Here is a 23818-nt window from a genome sequence, read left to right as displayed (position 1 = left end):
CTTCTAAGTGGTTCTTTAACACTCTGAATCATGAGTCACCTCTGCCTATGTGGTCACAGCTTTGAACTTGGTCCGACTTCAGAAAGAGATAAAAGGGAATGGCTGCTGTACCCTGTCTCCAAAGCCGGCTTTGACATCTGCAGACAGTATTTGAGTAACACGGGGCCCCCACCAGAGTATCCAGTGACCACAAATACAAAATAGATTTGGAAATACTCTGAAAGGCTGCTGGACCCATCTGACATTTTGAAAGATGAAAACAAGGAGAAACAGTAAGTGCTTATTAAGAGCATGGCAATGCGAGTGGAAGGGCTTTACAGGAAAGTGGTGGCAAATTTACGACTGTTTCTCTCACTTGCCGTTATTTCTAAGGACGGCCCAAATCCCAGCACTGTGTCAGGTCCTGTGGATGTTCTCCCTAGAGGCTGGAGAATTATTCACAGTTAAAATGTCACCTCTAATTTAGTGTCTACGTTTTACCACACACTTTATTAATCTTGAGCCAAGCAATAGGATGCTCATCAACACCTAAGGCATTTAGTACATGTGACTTTCACAGAGAAACAGTAACCCAAAACTCAACCATCCTCCCTCCAGCTCAACTGACACATTTCCTAATCCCTTCAGCATCATGGGTACTGGAATTGGCATGGCCCAAAGGGCCACACAGGTCATCCTGCAATGCACAATTTTAGCCCACGAGGCAGAAACCATCCTGGCTTTTTTCTTTCCTTTTCTTTCCTTTCTAGAACCCTCCACCCTCCATCGTGTGTGTGTGTGTGTGTGTGTGTGTGTGTGTGTGTGTGTTTTACAGTCTTTTGCCAACTCAATTCAGCCAAGAAACAAAAGGACGCTGCTGAAGATGCAGAGCATGAAATGTGAAAGCGATTTTTTTCTGGTGTGCCCTGAGAGTGAGTAGATAAAGACAATAAAGAAATAAATGGAGGATGGTAAAAGACAGAGACTCCAAATTTGGATCAGCCATGACCGCTGCCAATGGAAACTGAAATGGGAGCCAACCTCATTAGTGGCGTACGGGCTTAGACATCGGATGTCTACCAGGGGCGCTGTCAGGTGGATGTGTCTGAGGGTAGCTCAGTTCCCAAAATGTGAATCTAGGTCAGTGAAATCCAGCCAAATGGCCTGCCCACCTGTTTTCTACGGTTTGCTCCCGTGGGGATGAGGTGCAAGGGAGCATTTGAACTCTTCCAAAAATTTCACCAAAGGCACCCCATCTGGTAGTCATTTCTGAAGTCACTTTGTTCATCATCGACCCCCAGGGCCTAGTACAATTCCTGGTACGAGACAAGAGCTCTATAAATACCTGCAAAGGGTGGCTCCACTCCCTTGTCCTCCCTTGCCCCTATAAGCCCATGGGTCACAATGTTCTGCCATTCCTCTAAATCAGTGTTTCCCAAACTTCTCTCATGATGAGAATCACCTGTTGGAGTTGTTAAAATACAGATTCCTGAATCCCAACTAAGAGGTGCTAAATTAGAATTTTTGGGAACATATAGGTAAAATTGTATATTTAACTAGTGCTCTAAGACTAAGTTAAGTATACAATTTTATTTATAAAATTGTATACTTAATACTTAGTATACATATAAATAAAATTGTATACTTAATACTTAGTATACATATAAATAAAATTGTATACTTAATACTTAGTATACATATAAATAAAATTGTATACTTAATACTTAGTATACATATAAATAAAATTGTATACTTAACTTAGTCTTAGAGCACTAGTTAAATATACAATTTTACCTATATGTTCCCAAAAATTCTAATTTAACACCTCTTAGTTGGGATTCAGGAATCTGTATTTTAACAACTCCAACAGGTGATTCTCATCATGAGAGAAGTTTGGGAAACAGTGCTCTACATGACCCCACCTTCTGCATGGCCCTTTCCTGTTCAAGGCTGCTCTCCTGGTCCAGACCTGCTTGCCTTTATGGACTTCATGATTGTACCTGACTAGTATTATCACTCCTAATCCTTCTGTTAAATCATTATGGCGGAAGGACACACAGATTTTTCTGAAGGATCTTCAGCTTTTACACCTCTGCTAAAAAACTCAGATATGAAAATTCCTTGGCCTTTGGACCAGGACCATCTTATATCTTGGACCTTCATCTCCTTTCTTTCTCCGCATACACCCTTGTTCTAGCCTTTGTTTTTGATTATAGAAAGGGCATTGTCCTGTTTCTAACAGCCACTCCTCTGCCGTGCCTGTCTAGGGCTTGCTGCTCAGGCAGGTCCACTTAGACTTTGCCCCCTGCCTCTTTTGACCACTCCCTCTTCAGAACTCCCATCACTGCTACCAGGACCCTCTACTGTTTGTTAGTCACTTACACTGTGACATTAATTATCTTTAAACAAACTTTTTCTTAAATCCTTGCCTGAGAATATGTTTTTATTGATTTTTAGAAAGAGGTGGGGGAGGGGGGAGAGAGAGAACCATTGATGTGAGAGAGAAACATAGATTGGTTGCCTCCCATACTTGTCCCAACCAGGGATTGAACCTGCAACGTAGGTGCATGCCCTGACCAGGAACCCACAACGTTTTCAGTGTATGGGACAATACTCCAAACAATTGAGCCACTCACCAGGGTGACAGGATTTACCTGTCCCATCCTAGTTAAACTGGAGGGGCACTGAGGACAGAGACTGTTTCTCACCCATCGCAGTATCCCCTGTGCTGAGGACAGCACCCTTCACACAGCTGCTCGCAGTAAATACTGCCGTATGCTGCTGGAGAAGCCCAAGTTCCGAGCTCAACAGTGATCAGTTTTCAGTTGCCTTTTAAAAAGTCTTTTTGCTGAAGAGACAGTAATAAACGATTTTGGAAACCTTACCTCTTCGTTCTATCTGATTTTTATGTGTGAACTAGAGGCCCAGTGCACGAATTTGTGCACACTGAAAGAAAATTAATTAGAATAAATATTTTAATATCACTATTCATCCTTTCTCTATATAATAGAAGTGTCAACCAAATTCATGATATATAATGACAGATGGAAACACACATGTGTGATGGTGTCAGTGAGAGCTTTATATATATATATATAGATTAACTTGCTTAATTAGACCTGCTTTCTAGTTTAGCTAGACTTTTTCCAGCACCCCAACTTCTCTTTCAGGTAATTGTCAGCAACACAGCAGTAAATATCAACATGGAGCAGATTATTATTATAGATCACACAGGGAGAACAAAGGGTAAAATATTTAACTGCAGCAGTGTTTGACTATATTCTGTGCAGTGAGAAAACCTGAAGTCATTTTCAAGGTCCACCATTTCTTACTTCTTTTTAGTCAGGTCAAGTTTCTAAACTTTCTAAATTTCTGTTTTCTGGCTAATGAAAAGAAAATAAGATTCCACCGAGTTTCCTATCTACTTATTCCAGGACTTCTGTGAGGATCAAATGAGACCAGGCATGGGAAAATGCTTCACAGACATTTGGTTAAAGTATAAAGTGTTTGCACCTGGAATAAAGCAAGTTATGTTCTGGGCTGAAGAACCTCCAAGGAGGCTAGTCTCTAGGGAGAGGAAGCCAGGCATTGCTACATGATGTCATTACCTGGTGCCCACAGCCACCTGCCATGTCCTATATGGATAGATTAGAAAATGATGTTATCTGTTAGGTATCCAATTTAATAGTTAAATATGTCACTGAAGCCTCCTCAAAGAAAAGTGGACTAGCTAGCATGAAGTCACCTGTGGTTTTCTCTACTCCAATGGGCATGAAGAGGGTCAGTTAAACACTAGTCTCCCATCACCCACAGCCCCTGAAAGCACCATACTAGTGGTCAAGGGCCTACTGTGAACCCACTTTGGAACTGTCCTTATCACCAGAGCTTTATAATTAAACAACCACTACTGTTGCCAAGTGCTTTACACCCTGTGTCCATGACACAGTCTTTTCATCTTGACCGCATGTCCCGTGATTTCCAATGGGCAGGAATGAAACTCTCATTCCCTAGTGAGGCTGACTCAATTTAGTTTTTTAGGACAGGCCTGAATACAGGAGCCGGTCACACAGGGAGAGCTGGAGGCAGAGCCAGAGGACAGCTGTGACCTGGGATTCTAAGTTCTCTGCTTTGTCCTCTAAACTAGTGGTCGGCAAACCGCGGCTTGCGAGCTACATGCAGCTCTTTGGCCCCTTGAGTGTGGCTCTTCCACAAAATACCACATGCAGGTGTGCACATATAGTAGGATTGAAGGAGTACCCTAGTTAAGTTAATAGCAATGTACTTATCTATATAGTTTAAGTTTAAAAAATTTGGCTCTCAAAAGAAATTTCATCGTTGTACTGTTGATATTTGGCTCTGTTGATTAATGAGTTTGCCGACCACTGCTCTAGACCATTATGCTTTTTTAGTAGAATCATCATAGGATTATTAAAAAAGATAAGTTCTTCTCTGGTGTCAGGAATGGCATGCAGTCTAACTGTTGTTTCCCTCTGGAACACATCTTCACACATTAAGATCAGGTCCTGCGTGTTTGTGGTGGGGGGCGGGATATGGAAACATGAGTCAAATGCAAATTTTCTGTTCTCAGATAGGGATAACTTTAGCAACTTTTGGTAACTTGGACTATTTTAATAAGGAATTTTAGCAGACCAAATTCCTAAATCATAGCATCCAAGTTGCCAACCCGGCTAGGTATTACATTTTAAGTTTATACAATGTTGAACTCTAGGCAGCAAAAATGTTAAGGAGTTTCTGGCTTCCTATGGCTTTAATTTGGGTACTTTCTCTACTCTTACTCTTAATGTTATTTTGTACCTGTAGACGGAAAAAGGGGCCACCTACTAAATCTGACAAGCACAGAGGAGGCCTGCATGGTAGGCCCTACAACCTCAGAGACCTAAAGCAACCACATAGAATGGTCTGAACATACAAATTCCTAACTAAAAGCGGTCATGGCATGTAGTTGTGTCCTAGGCCTGTAGGATCCTTGACAAAGATCAATCTTTACCTTAAGTGAACTTGTCATCTTTTTAAAGTTAATACTAGAGGCCGCTACACAGATTCATGCCCACAGACCAATATCCCCTGAGGGGTCCCAGATTGCGAGAGGGCACAGTCCAGGCCAAGGGACCCCATCGGTGCATGAATCCATGTACTGGGCCTCTAGTATGCATATAAGATCTTTGGTTAATCTCTTCCCGTCCTCCCCACACCCGTCTTCCCTCTGAGATTTATCAGTCTGTTCTATGTTTCCATGCCTGTGCATTGGGTGTCTGCCCGCTGGTGGTCAGTGCGTGTCATAGCTATCGGTCAAATGATCGAAGGGCCAGACACTTAGCATATTCACCTTTTATCTTTTCCAGGTCCCTCAGGGCACACATACCCACAGGAGAGCACTAGGCCATGAAATACCTCAGTGTTATCTTGTTCCCCCAAGAACCATCTGTGTGTGCTGGAAATGTTAATTATTAACTATCCTGTACCCACCAATATAAAAGAAGTATGTGTCTGTTTTACTTTTAATCCAACCCCAGAGATTTCCCTGCTTTGCTTTCTCCTGCTTCCCTAATCTACCACCAGTGGATTTCCCTCCTTATATCTCCTACTTTAATTCTAATGTATAGACTAAGCTGCAAAACTGCCATTCTTCAGAGCATTTTCTCAATCTCTTGAGATTTTGTTTCCCTGGAATTTTCAGTTTGGCTCAAATAAACTCACAGAAATTCTCTACAGGTTTGGATGTTTCCTAGGACATTCCCATAGTCCGTAGTCGTTTCTTTAGGGGTTCATTTGAGGACAGAAGTTTTTGAAAGTTGCAGGAATCCTTGAAGGCAGTGGCTCTCAACTTAGTCTGGGCAACCAGAATCACCTGTGGAGCTTTTAAGAAATGCTAGTGCTTGGGCTCAGCCCCAGACCCGAAACATCTGCATTTTCTGAGCTCGGCCCCTGGGGAGTGTGTTTTCAGAAGTCCTCCAGGTGATTGTAAACCCACCTCTCATGAGGAGCCACTAATTGAAGGTCACTTAGGGACATCTTTTGTAAGCAAGTGTCTTGGATCAAAAGGCCCCTTAAAAAGCCATATATCCAAAAGATGCATGAATTCCCCCTACAACCTCCCACAGCATGTATTGAATAATTTTTGGTGTCCTATCACATAACAGATAAAATAAACAGCACTTTAAAAATAAATAATTTCAGTCTGGCTGGCTGGTTCAGTTGATTGAATGCCATCTTGTGCACTGAAAAGGTTGCAGGTTCCATTCTTGGTCAGGGCACATATCTAAGTTGGGGATCAAATGGAAGGTGATTGTTTTTCTCTCACATAGATGTCTCTCTCTTTCTCTCTCTCTCTCTCTCTCTCTCTCTCTCTCTCTCTCTCTCTCTCTCTCTCTCTCTCTCTCCCCTTCCCTCCCTACCTCTCTTCTCAAAATCAATAAAAAATATCCTCGGGCCCTAGCTGGTTGGCTTAGTGGATAGAGTGTTGTTGGTCTGCAGACTAAAGGGTCTCCGGTTCGATTCTGGTCAGGGGCACATGCCTGGGTTGTGGGCTGGGCCCCCAGTGTGTGATGTGTAGGAGGCAACTGATCAGTGAATCTCTCTCATCATTGATCTTGATCTCTCTCTCTCTCTCTCTCTCTCTCTCTCTCTCTCTCTCTCTCTCCCCCCCCTTCTTCTCTGAAATCAATAAAAATATATTTTAAAAAAATCCTCGAGTGAGGATTAAAGATAAATAATCCTCCTCCCCACCCCCTCCCCTTGTAAGCTCAAGGGGAAAAACAACATTATTCCCTTTCTCCTACTTGGCCAATTTTGCCTTCTTCCTGCCCTGAGACTAGGGCTGCAATTCAGCATGGCTGTTTGGGTATCAGAGCTTCAGATTATTTATTGCCTTGTTATGCCAACGCATTTTGTTTTTCGCCCCCACCCCCCTTGCTCCAAGTCTTGTTGGCAAACAGCTCTGGGAACAGTGTCAGATAAGCAACTGCTGCCAGGACGCGGAGCATAAACAGTTGTTACAAACTCAAAGGCTATTTAGTTTTATGTTAATTTTTAAATTCAGACATGGTAGTTTTTTTTAATTTTTTTTTTTTTAATCATTGTTTTTTGGATCTGGCGCATACAACTGGAACAGACAACCAGATAATAAGGCTAAATTAAACGGGCAATGGTATTGTTAGTTGGCCTTTCATAGCAGAGACCCAATGTGGGAAATCTTGTGGCTACACAGTATGCTTCCCTGTGACAACAACTAAACATTCCAAGTCTTTATTTTTCCATTTCATTCACCCCGTTGATACCAGTTAACTCTCATTCCATCTTTTGTTTTTTGCTGTTGCTGTTCCAGTTGTCTTTAAAGGAAATTCCAGGCAATAATAATAATAATAAAAAAAAGCAACATAAAAATCAAAACACATTGAGGGTTTTTCCACCTTCACTTTTTATATGGCCATCTATAAAATAACATGGACATTTTTGGACATAAAATCAAAGCTGAGGCTGAGTCAAAATGAGAGGAAATAGGGTCTGAGTGACCTCTATTATGTGCTCATTCAAAAGAAAAACACGCTGTGTGCTATGCAATTTAAATTACTGTAGTTGCATAGCAGCCCACGTCCTCGTTTAAGGAATCTTACAGATACACTTAGTTATTTCAGGAAGTAGATAAGGAACTTAAAAGACAGCTTCATTGAGATGCATTATGAGCATTTTAATTTAAAATGGCAAGTCTGCTGGAATTCTACGTACTATATTTTAGCTCCATTTACATGACAAAGAGACAACAATGGAGTGGTGATCCCATAATTCTTTTCTTACCACATCCTTTTAGTATTTCTATAAAAAAATAATTTAAATAATCATTCCTTGTGACACAAAATAATAGCGTTATTGATAAAAGGAAGGCACTAAACAAAACTGCCTTTCCAAAAGGAGAGAGCTGGTCTCCTGCGTGGGGTGAGGATGGTGAAAGCTCCTCTCGCTGCCTGGCCAGCAGGTGGCACAGCCCCCCACTTGTCTGGACCACAGCCCCTTGAACTCCAACTCCAAGCTCTGGTAGGTCGGCAGCTTCCCCACCTGATTAGTTTCAGGAAAGTTTTAGCTAAGGGTCACTCCCCTCCCGACTTACTTCCCTGACTCCCACTTTGCCTCTCCTCCCCGCCCTGACTCTTGCCAATTTACTGGAGGACTGAATGCTATCAGCAAACTGATTTAAACTTCTTAACTGTGAGTCCCTCCGAAAGGCAGGATTAATAATCAGTCCTCCAGCCACAGAGAGCAAGATATGAATCCAGGTTCCTTGGGAATGCATCTAGAAAAAAAAATGGGTGAGTTGAGGTAGAAATCTACTCTTTACCGAGTCATTTTTTCACTCCCTGACCTTATTGAGGTATCATTAACAATTAAAAATTGTATATATTTAAGGTCCACATGGGCTGGGGAAGGGGATTGGGGAGATGTTGGTCAAGGGGTACAAAGTTTCAGTCTTTCTTTTTCTCTTAGTTTAAAAAAGTCACAGGCTAGTCTGGGAAAGACAGGCATCACAGACAAGGTAAAGCAGAGGTTTGAGAGTTAGGTCTTACCTATGGAAAGCTATTTCTCTAAGCTAATCAGAGCCCACTTCCAACAATATAATACATGTGTGTTTTTCTAAACTTAAAAAGTTAAAGTAGAATACACAGAGTGGCCTTTTGGACCATGACTTCCTCCCTTCTTCTTAAAGTAACCCCTATTCTGACTGCTAATAGCATAGAATAGTTTTATCTCTTGTTTAATTTTAAATGAATGAAATAATAGAATACGTGTTTTTTGGAGACTGACTTATTTTGCTCAAATTTTATTTGTGAGCAGGAGTTCTGGCTGTGCAGCAGCTAGATTCTCATGTCTGAGAAGGCGACATTTCTTCTGCAAGATACAAGTATGTCTATTGCCTGTGCATGAATTAATCTGACACTATTTTCTTTTATAACAGGAGAGGCAGGATGAAGGTGATAGTTGCCCAGGGGCATGAAGGAATGATGGAAAGTCTAGGATAGGGGTGTCGAACTCAATCAGAGAAGGGGCCAAAATCTAAAATCCAGCCTAAATCACGGGCCGAATGGTTTACTGAACAGTCATAAACTGACAATGTCATAAACTGACAGCGGAGTGCAGTGATGACAGCGCGGTGCGGGCCACATTGCAAGGCCTGGCGGGCTGGATTTGGCCCGCGGGCCTTGTGTTTGACACATGTGGTCTAGGAGAAAAAACAATAGAATGGGTAGATTGCTCTAAAGACTAATTTTGCTTAGATAATCATTTTTCTAAGATAAGATTTTATGTCAAAAATCTTTTTTTGTTGTTGTTAATCCTCATCCGAGGATACTTTTCCATTAATTTTTAGAGAGAATGGAAATGGGGGGTATAGGGGGAGGAGAGAGAAAGAGAGAGAGAGAGAGAGAGAGAGAGAGAGAGAGAGAGAGAGAGAGAGAGAGAGAGAAACATCAATGTGAGAGAGACACATCAATTGGTTGCCTCCCACACACGCCCTGATCTGGATGGGGTTGAGCCTGCAACCCAGGTGCGTGCCCTTGATCAGAATCGAACTCTTGACACCTCAGTCTACAGGCCAAAGCTCTATCCACGGAGCCAAACCATCTAGGGCATGTCAAATATCTTTAGGAATTTGTTCAATCAACCTAACCTCCAGTTCCCTGGCCATATCAACAGTAAAATGCAGTATAATTGTCCTTCTTTCTCCCTTCCCTGTATTAAATGCACTCTGTGTTAAATGTGTATTAAATGTACCCTGTATTAAATGTGTTCTAGGATTTTTAGCAGAGAGTTGCTAAAGTCTTCTAAAATAGATGATTTCATTGAAATATCCAATGCACACACTATGAAATCTACTACAACCTTAGACAGGTATGATAACTAGCTACCTAAGAACCAAGAATAACCAAGAATAGATTGCAAGCCATCACCAAGTATTCTGAATGCAAGAAGAAACCCTTGGGCTCTCAGCTTGGCATAAATATGTAAGACGTGGTTTTTAGACTCTGGAGGAAGCTAGCGCTCTGCAAACAGTGACAGATTTGGGAAGTAATCAAGCTTTCAGTGTGCGGTGTGGGGAGCCACAGTTCACCTCTGTTTAAATGCCTTCAAAGACATGCCCAAGGGGCTTCTCTACACAGGCAAGACTGAGACATCAAGATTTGCAAGGGAAAAACAGGCACCTGGGACCAAACTCACATCTTTCCTGAAACAGGGCAGATCCTAGTTACAAGCAAAGAAAGAAAAAGAAAAAGGATGGGAAGCATCATTTCGGGGCAGGCAGGGGGAGAAATGGGAAGCCCAGCTAGAACAGATCCATGGGAAAATAATAGGAAAGGTTTTGAAATAGAAAAAGAATGGGTGTTGTGTGCAGCGCACAATTGGCGAGAGGAGAATCGGGATCCAGGAAATTTTATTTTGAAACCATAAGATCCTGTTCAAAATGCTTTATTTCATTGGATTTCAGTATTTTCACATGTGAAATGGAAAAAGTAAAACCACTATGCTTTCATTATTTGCAAATGATGTATTTGTCCCTACCCATTTGTCTTCTTGCCTATCTACATTAGTTGTTATATATCTATAGATGTATATCTATATATCTATCTATATCTATATATCTATATCTATCTATCTCTATATATATATCTATATATCTATATATCTATATCTCTCTCTCTCTCTCTCTCTCTCTCTCTCTCTCTCTCTATATATATATATATATATATATATATATATGTATGTATATAAATTAGTAGTAGGACTTACCCCACTTACCCCACTGTCAATTTAATTGATTGTTCTGACACAGGAGCCCAAACTGTTCTCAAATAAGCAGTTCAGTTCACTGAATCTGCATTTCACCAACCCACCTCGTTCTGACCTGAGAACATCCCCTCACACGGATCTCATCAGTCCTCAGCTCAGTTTGTCCTCCTGCTTTCATTACAAGGTAAGAGGACCTTTTGTGATGCTAGGACATGGCAGGTGGCATTGGCCAACTCCACAGGCCCATGGTTTAGAAAGCACATTGGCTGATAGGAAATATGATCTCCAAAGAATGCCTTTGTAGTCAGTGAGGATTATTTATAGCTTCTGACACAGAAGGTTTCAAGTATAGAGCAAACATCACTGTTAACACGAACTCGAATGAACTCTACAGGAAAGAGAATGCGAAAGGCTTGGATTTCCCCCTCCCCCCCAGGTCATCAATAGTCCTCTTTTCTGACTGCAGGGTCTTCCCCTCTAATTTTTTTTTTCCCCCAAAAGAAATGATGGTCCAACATCTCTGAAGCAATACAGACCCTACTTTCCTGAGCCTTGTGGGTACCCAGACTCCAGCATCATGGAGATAAACACATCCTCTTCCACACTTTCAATCCCTACCTCTGCAGACTTGACCTCCCCCAGCGGGATCTCCAGGAGCCCACAGAAGACTGCTCATTAGGTGGGCTAGTTCACATACTGCTTATGGATGTACTGTGCTCAGTCTTTGTTTACACCATGGCCCCACCTGCAACATTCTCTCACTGAATCCCACCCTGACAACCCTCTAAGACCCACAGCTAGCCCCATTTTTCTCCAGGAAGCTCCCTGTGAATATCTAGCCCTCAAGGAGCTCCCTTCTATCCTCTGAATAACAGTTAGGGCTCTTTTATAGAATGCTGGTTAACCATATTATATTATCCCGACATTTTTTATCTGTTAGTTTTTACAGAGTATCTGAGTTAGGGACCTATTGAGCTAGAAACCTATTGAGTTAGGGATCAAATCTACCCAGAATGGTAGATGGGGCTACTTTTTCTTCTTCTTTTTTTTTTTTTTTAAATATATATTTTATTGAATTTTTACAGAGAGGAAGAGAGAGGGATAGAGAGTTAGAAACATCGATGAGAGAGAATCATCGTTCAGCTGCCTCTTGCACACCCCCTACTGGGGATGTGCCCGCAACCAAGGTACATGCCCTTGACCGGAATCGAAACCGGGACCTTTCGGTCCGCAGGCTGATGCTCTATCCACTGAGCCAAACCGGTTTCGGCGGAGCTACTTTTTCTAATTTGTCTACCAGAGGAGGTTCTTTCTATTAATTCACACAAAGGCACAGTATAAGCATTCTTCTTCCCTTCTAATCAATTTTAGACATGCTGGCATGGAAAGATACCATGGAAAGATGTCCTTAAGGAGAAAAATAATCTCCCTAATATATGGTTTTAAATTGATTTCAGAGAGGAAGGGAGAGGGAGGGAGAGAAATATAAGTATCAATGATGAGAGAGAATCATTGATCAGCTGCCTCCTGCATGCCCCACATTGGGGACTGAGCCCTCAATCCAGGCATGTGTTCTGACTCGGCATTGAAGCATGATCTCCTGGTTCATAAGTTGACACTCAACCACTGAGCCATGCTGGCTGGGCCCACATTTTTTATATGCTTAAAGTGACAAAGCCTTCCAGATAAAGCAGAACACAAGCAAAGGAAAAGCCACCACGTTCAAATTCTGAGTCAGATGGTTCAGCAACAATTGTTCAAAGTTCTAGAAATACAATGAAAGATACAGTTTGAGGAAAGAAAGACAGAAAGGCCAGGTGAGCTGGCTAAAGAAATTGCAGATAACACAGAGGGGAAATTCAGCAACTGGGAGGCATTGACTGCTTCCCACACAGACTGTACCAAGTTGAGCACTGAGGTAAAAGTGTAAAGAACCAAAAGGGGAAAAAAAAAAAAAAAAAAAAAAAAAAAAAAAAAAAAAAAGATATTGTGCACCTTGGGGCACATAAATTTCCTCTCTTTGCCTGAGAGGAGTTTCTGTCTTTGGTCCTTCAGTAGGTCATGTCTGTTGTTGAGCAGGACCACCTGAGAAGAAGGGGTGGTAGTCCTAACCCGCCATTTAGTTGGGGTGAGTCACTTGATCTAGTTCTCCTGTGCAAAATGGACCTAATACTATGTTTTTCATTCATCCCTTTATTCATTCACTCTCCATTCACCAGATATTTATTAAGGTCCCATTATGGGCTAAGCACAAAGGAGCACAATGGTTTTCGCCCTTATGCAGAGCTCCGATCAACTCTCAGGTTTGTAAGAGAAGAAAAGTGTCTTTGACCTGTACAGCAATCTAATATGGAAAGTCTCTTCATTATCCATAGCTTCCACTCATGACCAAGCTGCGTGACCTGGGCAAGTCATATTTTTTTTTTTCTGGGCTTTCCTATTCTCATCTGTGAAATGAGAAAGTTCCTGTACTAAAAGTTAGGTATTCCAAATGCATATGAGGAAGTCCAGATTTTTGGATCCTTCTGAATCATGGCTTGCTAAAAGATTGTCATGAAACAGTGCAGATACAGAAAAAGATAAGACTAATATCACAACCCCTTGTGTACTAACTACCAAACTTCGGAGAGAAACATTACAAGGAGCTCCACTGCTGGCTCTCTCGTTTTCCCCAAAGGAAATAACTGTGATGAGTTTGATGTTCATTCCTCTGAATCACGGCCTTTCTAGGAAACCTGGTTTGTGAGTAAGAATGGTTCATCACCTGGGTATTCCTGACGAATGAGAAGTCACGACAGTGTATGTCAGAGAAAGCTCAAGCACCAGCCTGTTCTCTCCCTGCCACCCTGCAGACAGAATCAGAAAAGCCACGTGGCAGGCATTCCCTAGAAGGTACCTCGTTTTGTATTTACCTTGAGGGCCTTCTGCGCAGTTTCACTGGATCCAATTGCGATTAGGTTAGGCCCAGCCATGCTGCAGGAACTCTTCAAATGCAAAGAATCGGCCACTGGGACTGTGGAGACCGCATAGTCCTATGCAAATAATAGAAACAAGCAGTTTGGCCTTGCAGAATCATTCTGAAACCCACTTACACCCGCCTGAATCACGCTGGCTCCTCTGGAGGCTGCCAGGGGCCTGAACTTCTGGAAGGAATGCTAGGGCCCCCAGGCTTTGGTATTGCCAGTTAAATGAAGACTGCTTCTAAGAAGAAAGGGCACAGCTTTCTTCCAGATGTGTGACTTTATCGACAGCTTTGCTTGTTGATCCACAGTGTGGCTACTCTGAAGGGATGTGTCTCCTTATCCCGTATAAAGTAGAACCTTATGTCCTCAGGGGGAGCAGAGCTTCATGAGAGGTTTATCCCTTCCTAAGCAGTCAGGAGAGCCAACCTGTTAGTGGTCAACAGAGTGAAGGGAACTTGAGAATATGTGTGCAACACCTAGCACAATTTTCAGCAGCCAAGTACAGGCAATCCTTCATTCCAACCCTAAAAATCCACATTGCAGGTTAGAGTCCATTGGGCTCCAGATTTTTTTAAAAAGTCATCGATTGTGCCATGAGCACTTAGTGGTTGTCTCGTTATATAGGGTTTCCACCCAAAAATGTATACACACACTTTGAAAAATTATAAGTCAATGTTTATTAAAATACATTTCCTTTTTGAAGTGGAGCTATCAGAAAGTATGCATACATTTTTTGGGACACCTTGCATACTGGGAGAGCACAGATGTTCATGATAACTTTGTTGCTTCTGTGGTAGCTCAATAAAGCCTATTTATTGAGAAATCTGAACTTGGTAGCTTCTAAAACTTCCAACAAACATATAAATACTAGGAATTAGTTTGCAAAGCTGGGGACATACAGATACCATTATTCATGACCTCTGGGTTCAGTGGGTCTGAATATTTATTAATTACTCTGTGCCAGACATAGATGGTCTTTCACCTACCTTAAATGTATCAGCCAAGATTTCAGCACCTCGTTGATTTGTCCTTTTGGAAAGACCCACAAAAAATTCTCTGCCTATAATAAATGACATGAAACACAGTGAATGGGTGGCCCCAGTGATAGCACACTATTCCTTAATCCTAATATATAAAAACCCAGGGTCCATAATGTTCAAAACAACCGAAGGCTTGACTGACTGAAAGTCAGTCCTGCAGTCAGTGCTGGGTTGCTGTGGTGACCCAGCACTGACTGCCAAAGGGGCTTCAGATCAGAGAGGCCCAAAGAGAGGCAAGGTCTCATCTGCAGCTTCTGTGGCAGCTGTTGGTCAGTCGTTACCTCTCTTTTTCTCTCTGGGCTTCGTCAGCAGCTGTACCTGTTTCTCTCTGGGCCTCCGCAGGGGCTGCTCACCAGCCCCACCTCTCTGATCAGGCCCGGAGATAGGCCCAGAGACACTGACTGTCATAGAAACCGACCATTCCGAATCAAATCTGGGTGAACTGTGAGGAGCCAATGGCTGCCTAGGAGGCAGAGCTTTTGACGTTGACTGACATAGAAACTGACCAATCAGAACCAAATCTGGGTGAACTGTGAGGAGCCAATAGCTACCTAGGAGGTGGAGCTTTTGACACTGACTGGCTTAGAAACTGACCAATCAGAAACAAATTAGCCGGCAGTGAAAGGTTGTTGGGGGCGAGATCACATCAGTATGGGAAGGCAGTTAGGGGCAATCAGGCAGGCAGAGGCAGTTGGGGGAAAGATCAGGACAGCAATTGGGGGCAAGATCAGGTCGGTATGGGAGGGCAGTTGGGGACCATGACTGACTCTCACATTTTTGGTGCTACTAAAATGAGCAGTGTGTTCAGGTGGCCTCAGCCCCATTGCTCCATTAGGAAGCTTCTCATCAAGCTTTTACATAAAGGGTTTAATATCCTCTGATGATCATTGCACAGACCCATTATTTTATTAGGGACCTACATTTACTGTATAGAACTGTAAAAAGAAAATCGTTTTGCATACAAGTATTTGGTCTTATTGAAATAGAATTTATAAAAGAAAAATAGGTTACATGTTCAAACCTTTGTCCCAGCAATAACAACTGATATGTTGTTTGTTTGTTTTTTTTTAAAAAACAACAACACATTATTATCCACTAGTGGTTCAAAGGATAAATCCTAATGAAAATTAAAAAAAAAAAAACATTTAGAAGTAATGATAACAAAAATATTAACCTCAAATGATGAAGGATTCAGCTAAGGCAGCACTTAGAGGGTAAGTTACATAGCTTTTAAATGTTTATACTATGATAAGCAAAGGCTCAAAATTCAAGAGACTGAATTCCAACTTTAAGTGTAAGACAAAAAGAACAGGATGAAAAGAAAGAAATCTGAAGGAAAGAAATAAAGGTAGGAATAGGCAGGAGAAAGGAAATATACAAGAGAGAGGGTTCAACAAGGCCAAAAGTTGGATCTTTGAAAAGATTTTTAAAATGGACAGATCATTGGCAAGAAAAAAATAGAAGGCACAATTAATGTTATGAATGAAAAGGAGACATGGCTATCGTTGTGAAGCTTAAAACAGATATTTGGAAGATATGAATAACTTTGATTTTTATTATTTTTTGTTAATTCTCACCCAAGGATATTTTTCATTGGTTTTTAGGGAGAGTGGAAGAGACAGGGAAAGACAGAGAGAAATATCAATATGAGAGAAACACATCAATTGGTTGCCTCCAGCATCAGCCCTGACAGGGCCTGGGCCAGGGAGGAGCCTGCAACTGAGATATGTGCCCATGAATCAAACCTGGGACCTTCAGTCTCCAGGCCAACACTCTATCCACTGAGCCAAACCAGCTAGGGTGAAGATAGAAATAAATTTATACCCAACATTTGAAAACTTAGAGAAAAGATAAAATCTTAGAAAAATGGAACTCACCAAAACATACTCAGGAAAACCTCAATAATGATACAATCATTACAGAAACTATGTAAGTTTAAAAGCTCCCCACAAGAAAGAATCAGCCTCAAGTCCTGTTTGTAGGTAAGTGCTACCACAGCTCAAGGAATACACAATTCAAATAGTACTGACTACAGAATAGAAACATAGGAAATGTTCCCTAATACATGTTATGAGGTTAACGGAACTCTTTTACCAAAGCCAGACATAAAAAATTAGAAAGAAAAATTACAGGCTACAGAAACAAAAGTCTCAAAATACCAACAAACTAACCTGTAGAAAAAATAGAATATATCATGACCAAATTGGTTTTCATCTCAGGAATGCAAGATTGGTGAACTATCAGAAAGTCAATTAATGTAACTAACCACATCAATAAATTAAAGAAGAAAAATTATATAATCATCTCACTGAAGCAAAAGAAAAAAGTTTTTCACCTGAAATTCCATTTTAGCTTTTTACTTTAGAAAAACTCTTATGTATGTCTCCAGGGGACAAACACAAACATGTACATAGTAGCACTGAAGAAATAGACAAAAACTGGAAAACAATCAAATGTACCACAGCAGTAAAATGAATAAATATATCATGATCTATTCTTACCACAAAATGCCACACAGCTCTGAGGATGAACTATAGCTCCCATATCAAATTAACTCAGAAGCAGAAAATCACACAAGTCTACACAGACTATGACCCTAATCTTGCAAAGCTATAAGACAAGCAAAACTAAAACAACATAGATAAATTGAGGTGTAATTCAAAGGCAAGTAGTGCTTGAATTGTACACTTAAAGATGGTTAAAATGGCTGTAGCCAGTATGGTTCAGTGATTAGAGAATTGACCTGCACACCAAAGGGTCTCAGGTTCAATTCCTAGTCAAAGGCACATACGTACCTGAGTTGTAGGTTTGAAGCCCAGCCCCGGGAGGCAACCAATCAATGTGTTTCTCTCAAGTGATCTCTCTCTCTCTCTCTCTCTCTCTCTCTCTCTCTCTCTCTCTCTCTCTCTCTCTTCCCATCCCTATCTCTATCCTTATCTCCTCCTCCCTCCCTCCCTTCCTCTTTCCTCTCTCCCTTCCCTCTCTCTTCTTCCCTTTCTCCCCCCCTCTCTTCCTCTCTACCTTCTTCCCTCTCTCCTTTCCACTCTCTGAAAATATCCTTGAGTGAGGATTAACAATAACAGAAAAAGGTAAAAATGGCATATTTTATGTGCTACATATTTTACCAAAATTTTTTTTTAAAAAAAAGGGAAGTAGGAAATAGAAGGCAGGACCAGATTTCAGTATGAATGGGGTGCCAACCAGATAAAGATTTTAATATCCCAACACAATCTCAGTTTTGAATAAAATAACTTTTAAGATATTTAGAGTTGAATATTACAAAAAGCAAGTTTGCAGACAGTGTCAAAGGCAAGCCTCCATGCTTAGTACTAGAAATTGGGGCAAAAATATCAGGCTTGAGATGCTGTGGAAAGACCTTTGACCAATGGTCTTGACCAAAAGAGGCTTCTGGCATACGTTGTGGCTAACACTGATGAAGGTTTAGGAAATCTGTTTAGCTTCGCTGCTAAGATAACTCCATGGCAGTGAACACAGCTTGTTTTAAAGCATACTTCAAATATTATCAGTACCTGCTTACAAGTTATTTATTACATGGCTATGTTTTGGTTAAAAAAAAAAAAGTCTTACTGTAAGGAAGTATGACTTACACATTTATCTTTTCACGAAAGGCTATTGTCTAAGAGAAACAGGCTGTTGTTCTGGGCTGCCAAAAGGAATGGAAGTGCCATCAAGGGGAGACATGCAGAATATTCTAAGGGGAACTTACGAGGCAGATTCAGAATCTGCATGGCCCCTGCAGAGCTGAGAATACAGAGTTGGCCTCGTTGACTTCTTATTTTGTGTTCTTAAGGCTCAATGAGTATGCACACCAAACCCCGGGGGCGGGCCACTGCCCGTGACAGTGGAAGCACAGCTGTGTAGCACACAACCCCAGGGATGTTGTTCACAAGCCTGACAAGAGTGACGCCCCCTGGAGCTCAGCAACTCAGTGGTCCCACCCATACGTATGTGATACCCAGCAAGAAGCTACTTGAATGTCATGGGAGAAATCCTCCTCCTTCCCTAGGAACATTAATTCTATCAAAACACAAGTAACACAAGATATTTTTATATTGAAATGAGGATGGTTTTATTTTGTCTAGGTACATGGGTTTCGATATGATTCACATCAGTGAACATCTTAGATTTTTAAGAAGCTACATGCTTTCAGTAGGCCTCTATATAGGATCCTATATCCCTGGATCAGCCTCTGCTGTGAGGGCGACATCTGTGACACAAGTATTCATTCCTTGACATATAGAGGGTAAATAATAAACTCTCACTACAAATTGAAAATCATTATCGATGTCATGCTTCTCAGTACAACTCGAATGGATCTTGGTATTCAGAGTTCTGCACAGGACTTTACAGAACCATTATGATCATAAGGAGTTGGAAAAGTTAAATGTTAAAATCATGCTTTTTTAGTAGCTACATTCAACCTACTGTAAGATCTGGCTCCAGTTAGATCAATCATAACATGAGATGTTTATATTTTGTTAAGCTCTGCTATTACTCATTTGGCATTAAGCCAAGTCAATTTGCATTGGTAATTATTTAAATTTGTCTTGCTCACTGGGAAGAAAATTATTTGCAAATGACACATCTTGAATTAAGAATTTTAAAAATACAAACCAGATATATTGCCACACAATGAAAAACCATGCAACCCATAAACTCACGTTGTAGAACAACATAGTAGTCAAAACCAACAAAATGATAAGTAAATACTGATAACATTCTTGTTAAAAATGTGCAAATGCATGCATACAAAAGTGCTAAAAAGACATACATTCAAATATTGAAATGTTTATCTTTGAATGAAAGTTCATTTTTTTTTCTCTTTGTTGCTTTTCTGTATTTTCCAAATTTCTTGCATTTAGCATTTCTTACTTTGGTAATTAAAAAACTATAGTTAAATAAGTGACTATGAGCCCTATATTAGAAATATTTTTAGATAGGAAAAAGTAAATACAATTATACCTGTGAATAAGACGTCTCCACCATCTAAGGTTGCATTTTCATCTTTCATCTCTACTATGTTGAGCTGAAGTTTTTCTAATGCTTCTTTCATCATGTCAACCTGTTGAAAAGGATACAGATTAGTATCTTAACATTTTCTATAAGAAAAATCAATTATCTAAAACGTGTGAACACTGAATCATGCTCCCATGTGCAACCACACGCACACACACACATACACACACACACACACCTTTGTGAATATATGACTATATATAGTATAGTTTGGACCAGCCATGGTCATTTGCAAAATAAGAAATTACCTTTTAGAAATCAATTTCATCCCCTTCTAGCTCAAGCTTAAGTCAATATTATAGTCCCTTCTTCTGTTGGAAGGTTAACTATCATAGTTAGGACACTGTTGGAAGAGAGACTACATAGGACACTGTTGGAATAGAGACCAGTTTGGTCATATGAGTCAACAAAGGTGGGAGGCAGAATAGCTAGTCCTCCTATCCTTCCCAGAAAGTACAATATTTAGTTTTAAATGGTAAGTAAGAATCGCACACACATGGGGTGATATGTGGAAGAACTATCAAAGACAATAACCAGTACCTTGACATCTCGGCACAGAGGAAGTTATTGTTTTCTATTCAAATATTTTCTAAAAATGTCAGAACATCTAAGGCTTCTTTGTAAATCTGAACAGTTATTTAAATTTAAACTGGGTTCCTAGGGGTGATTAACAAATAACAATGATTGCAATCGAACTGAAGCATACGTGACAATGCGTTTCAGGGACTTTCTGTAATCCCAGGCTGAAGTCTCAAGCACAGAGATATTCTGGACTAAACGAGGGAGTGCTTTTCTGGAGGTTCACTTTAGCACAAGAAAACAATTTAAGGTATAACCGATGCCCCCTGAAGATCACAGTGCAATGCACATCCTTCTAGTGGCACAACATAACAATTTAAATACTTCTGAAAGGTCTGTATAACCTTTAACCTAGTGACGACATACACGGAGAAGACATGAGTAGCTAAGGGAAAAACAAGAGATCACATGACATTGGGAAAAGCAGGTAATGCTGCTAAAATACATGCCAGTTCACATAGTGAATTGTAAATGGAGAGTTAGGAGACATAAACAGCAGAGTAACCTCTAGAGCAAGCATGTCAAACTCAAAGGCTAACGCGGGCCAAGTAAGTGAGGCATGTGGCCAGTGGGCTGTGAGTTTTACATGCTTGCTCTACAGTAATAAAAATATGGAAATACTCTTATAACAAGCCTGACATTCATGCAGTTAAAAAAGGTGAAAAGGGGTACAAAATAAAATAAATATATCATCTCATCCTTGTCCTGGAACTCATGTAAAAATTCCACAAACCAGAGTGACTCAGAACAATAAAAATTATTTCCGTGGAAGCAATGTGACCTCTTTTCTCGGCCGAATAGGTTTTTCTGTGTAACCGGAAGTGGAAATCATTGCTGTAGCATAAAAAAAGAAGCAAAACCAACATTTACCATGACTTGTTGGGCAGCAGTGAACCCAGGAAAACACACAACGGTTTCCTTCTGGCATCTGCCCCTGTGTCTATGGAAAATTCTTTCAGCTTAGAGAGGTGATGTGAACAGAGCTACTGTTACCTTTTGTTTCTATTATGAATGCTACTGCTTCTCCTATAACAACATTTCAAAGGTTACTCAGAATTCAGCAGTGACACATTTTGGTGTAAAAAGTGTACATGTAATATCTCAACTTAGGAACTTTATTCAACTCTTAAGTGTTTAAAGAGAACAGAAGTAGGACAGCTAACATATACCAGCTTCAGAAATAATGTATTTCTTTAAAAATCCTATGTCTCTCAAATTAAAAATTTAGAGGATCATATGCTTATGTTTTTTAAAAGTTAAATCAGCTGCACTGACATTAAAACACTGGCTTTTGGCCCATCTGATTTGGCTCAGTGGATAGAGCGTGGGCCTATGGACGGAAGGGTCCCAGGTTTGATCTGGTCAAGGGCACATGCCGGGTTGCGGGCTCCATCCCTAGTAGGGGTGTGCAGGAGGCAGCCGATCAATGATTCTCTCTCATCACCGATGTTTCTCTCTCTATCTCCCTCTCCCTTCCTCTCTGAAATCAATTAAAAAAATATAAAAAACAACTGGCTTTTGTACAAGAGCATTCCTCCCACTCCCCTTTTAAACAATATTCAGTGATATCTTTATAAACAAAGTCATCAAGGTAGGTCCAGACCACAAACACTTATAATATCAATACTATATTACTTTCAGAGCTAAGGGTATGGACAAATTTTTTGTTTTTGTTTTAAGCATCACATAGACAGTTTTGAAAGTGGCAGGACCACATGGCATCATATCAGCAATGCTAACCCCCAGGAGATTTCTGGAGAAGAAACAAGAGAGGCTCAACCCCAAGCTGTCCATGGAGAGCTGCATACCCTTGGCACAGGGGTTCCATGAAGCAGACAAACTCAGCTGCAAACAAGGTCCAGAATTGCCCTGACACATGGACCCGTTGCATGCCAGCTTCTCTGGCAATTAAAACACTAAAGATGCCCTGGCTGGGTGGCTCAGTTTAAGTTAATTTTATAGTCCCTTCTTCTGTTGGAGCATCGTCCTGTGTACCAAAATGTTGCAGGTTCAGTTCTCGGTCAGGAAAACATACCTAGGTTTCAGGTTTGATCCCAGTTAGGGCAAGTACTGGAGGCAGCCAATAGATGTTTCTCTCTCTCTTTCTCTCCCCTTCCTCTCTCTCAAACCAATAAACATATCCTTGGGTAAGGATATAAAAACAAACACTAAATATAACTATGGAAGTGGGAATTTTTGCAGGAAAAGATCCAAACACTGAGCATTTAAGAAACTGCCTATTCTGTGGATACATTGCCATAGTTAATGTTGACTTACTTAACTTTCAAGAAAAAAATAAATGAAGGCCAAACAACACACCCACCTTTCAACAGAGATGCCTTACAGAGTAGAATTTAGCATTACTCAGGGTGGGGAGCACCGTGAGAACAAACAGTATTAATTCCAAAGGCTGAGATGAATGGATCAGTTTAGCCCATGAAATTAGAAATAAAAAGGGTAAATTAGAGAAACGACTTCATTAATTAAAATATTATCCATATAATTTGCATCCTCTATTCTGAAAACTTACATTTGTTCCTTCCCTTTTCACTCTGCATGTTTGTTTGATCTCTTTACTTTATACTGTAAAAATATACTTTTTACAGCAGTTCTTTTGTCCTGTCTTCTCCTCCCACCCTGTGTTACAGATTCCGCTCCTGGCAGCAGCGGGTTCAGATGACCTCTGCTACTTCCATTCACCCAACTCACACATCTTTCTTGCAAGAGCTGGTACTACATAGTTTTGAGGTAATTATATTTTCCTCGCCACCCCCACCCCCCCTTTTTTTTTCTGGAGCACTAATGTGAAAAATGTAGTGTTATTGGTTACATACTCAGCCCCTCCACTGGGAATGTCTGTATAGTGTAGCGTTATGATCAAGGGCCTGGAATTCAAATCTCTGCTCTGATACTTACTAGCCAAGTGACCTTAGGTTGCTGAACTTTCTGAACTTCAGTTTTCCCATTGCTAAAACGGGTGCTTAGTCAGACTGGTACCAACTCCCTAAGCTCCTCCTGACCATTAAATACATGTTAATCATTTAGTACACAGTAATTGCACAACACACATTAGATATGTCTTCTATTATTTTGATGAATACCAGGTTGTGTGCGCCCAGTGAAAAATACTTGTACTATGAAACTGACCCACAAAAGAAAATGGTCTCTTTTTCTTCGTACAGTTGGACAAGTTTCTCATACTTTACCACTACATGACAGATCCCATCTGCTTTCCAGGGAATTAAAATTACAGTCTTTTCTGCAAAGCCAATGTAAAGTTAGAACACAAGCACTGAGGATACATTTAAATTTAAATCATTCCAATTTTATTTCCTCCCAGCTCCTGGAAGCTGTCAGGCTATGTGGTAGATTTGTAAACTTCTGCTTTGAAATAGTCCCTGGAGGTACTACATAAGGTGGGAA

The 23818-nt window shown here is 40.7% G+C and overlaps 1 protein-coding gene across 3 annotated transcripts in view; it reads right to left on the bottom strand.

The window, feature by feature from the left end:
• Window positions 1-23818, bottom strand: part of DDAH1 (dimethylarginine dimethylaminohydrolase 1) — a 144161-nt gene that overhangs the window by 23202 nt on the left and 97141 nt on the right. For all 3 annotated transcript variants that reach the window (XM_084874443.1, XM_084874445.1, XM_084874444.1), the window contains exons 2-4: window positions 19763-19862; window positions 14726-14799; window positions 13689-13808 (exon numbers count right to left, since the gene is read on the bottom strand). In XM_084874443.1, coding sequence (XP_084730569.1) covers window positions 13689-13808; window positions 14726-14799; window positions 19763-19862 — 294 coding nt within the window. The remainder of the gene's footprint in view (window positions 1-13688; window positions 13809-14725; window positions 14800-19762; window positions 19863-23818) is intronic.

The sequence above is a fragment of the Pipistrellus hanaki genome, assembly GCF_964339955.1.
Source record: "Pipistrellus hanaki genome assembly, chromosome: 2".
In the NCBI taxonomy this organism is placed as follows: Eukaryota; Metazoa; Chordata; class Mammalia; order Chiroptera; family Vespertilionidae; genus Pipistrellus; species Pipistrellus hanaki.
This window is presented reverse-complemented; position numbering and strand designations above follow the sequence as displayed.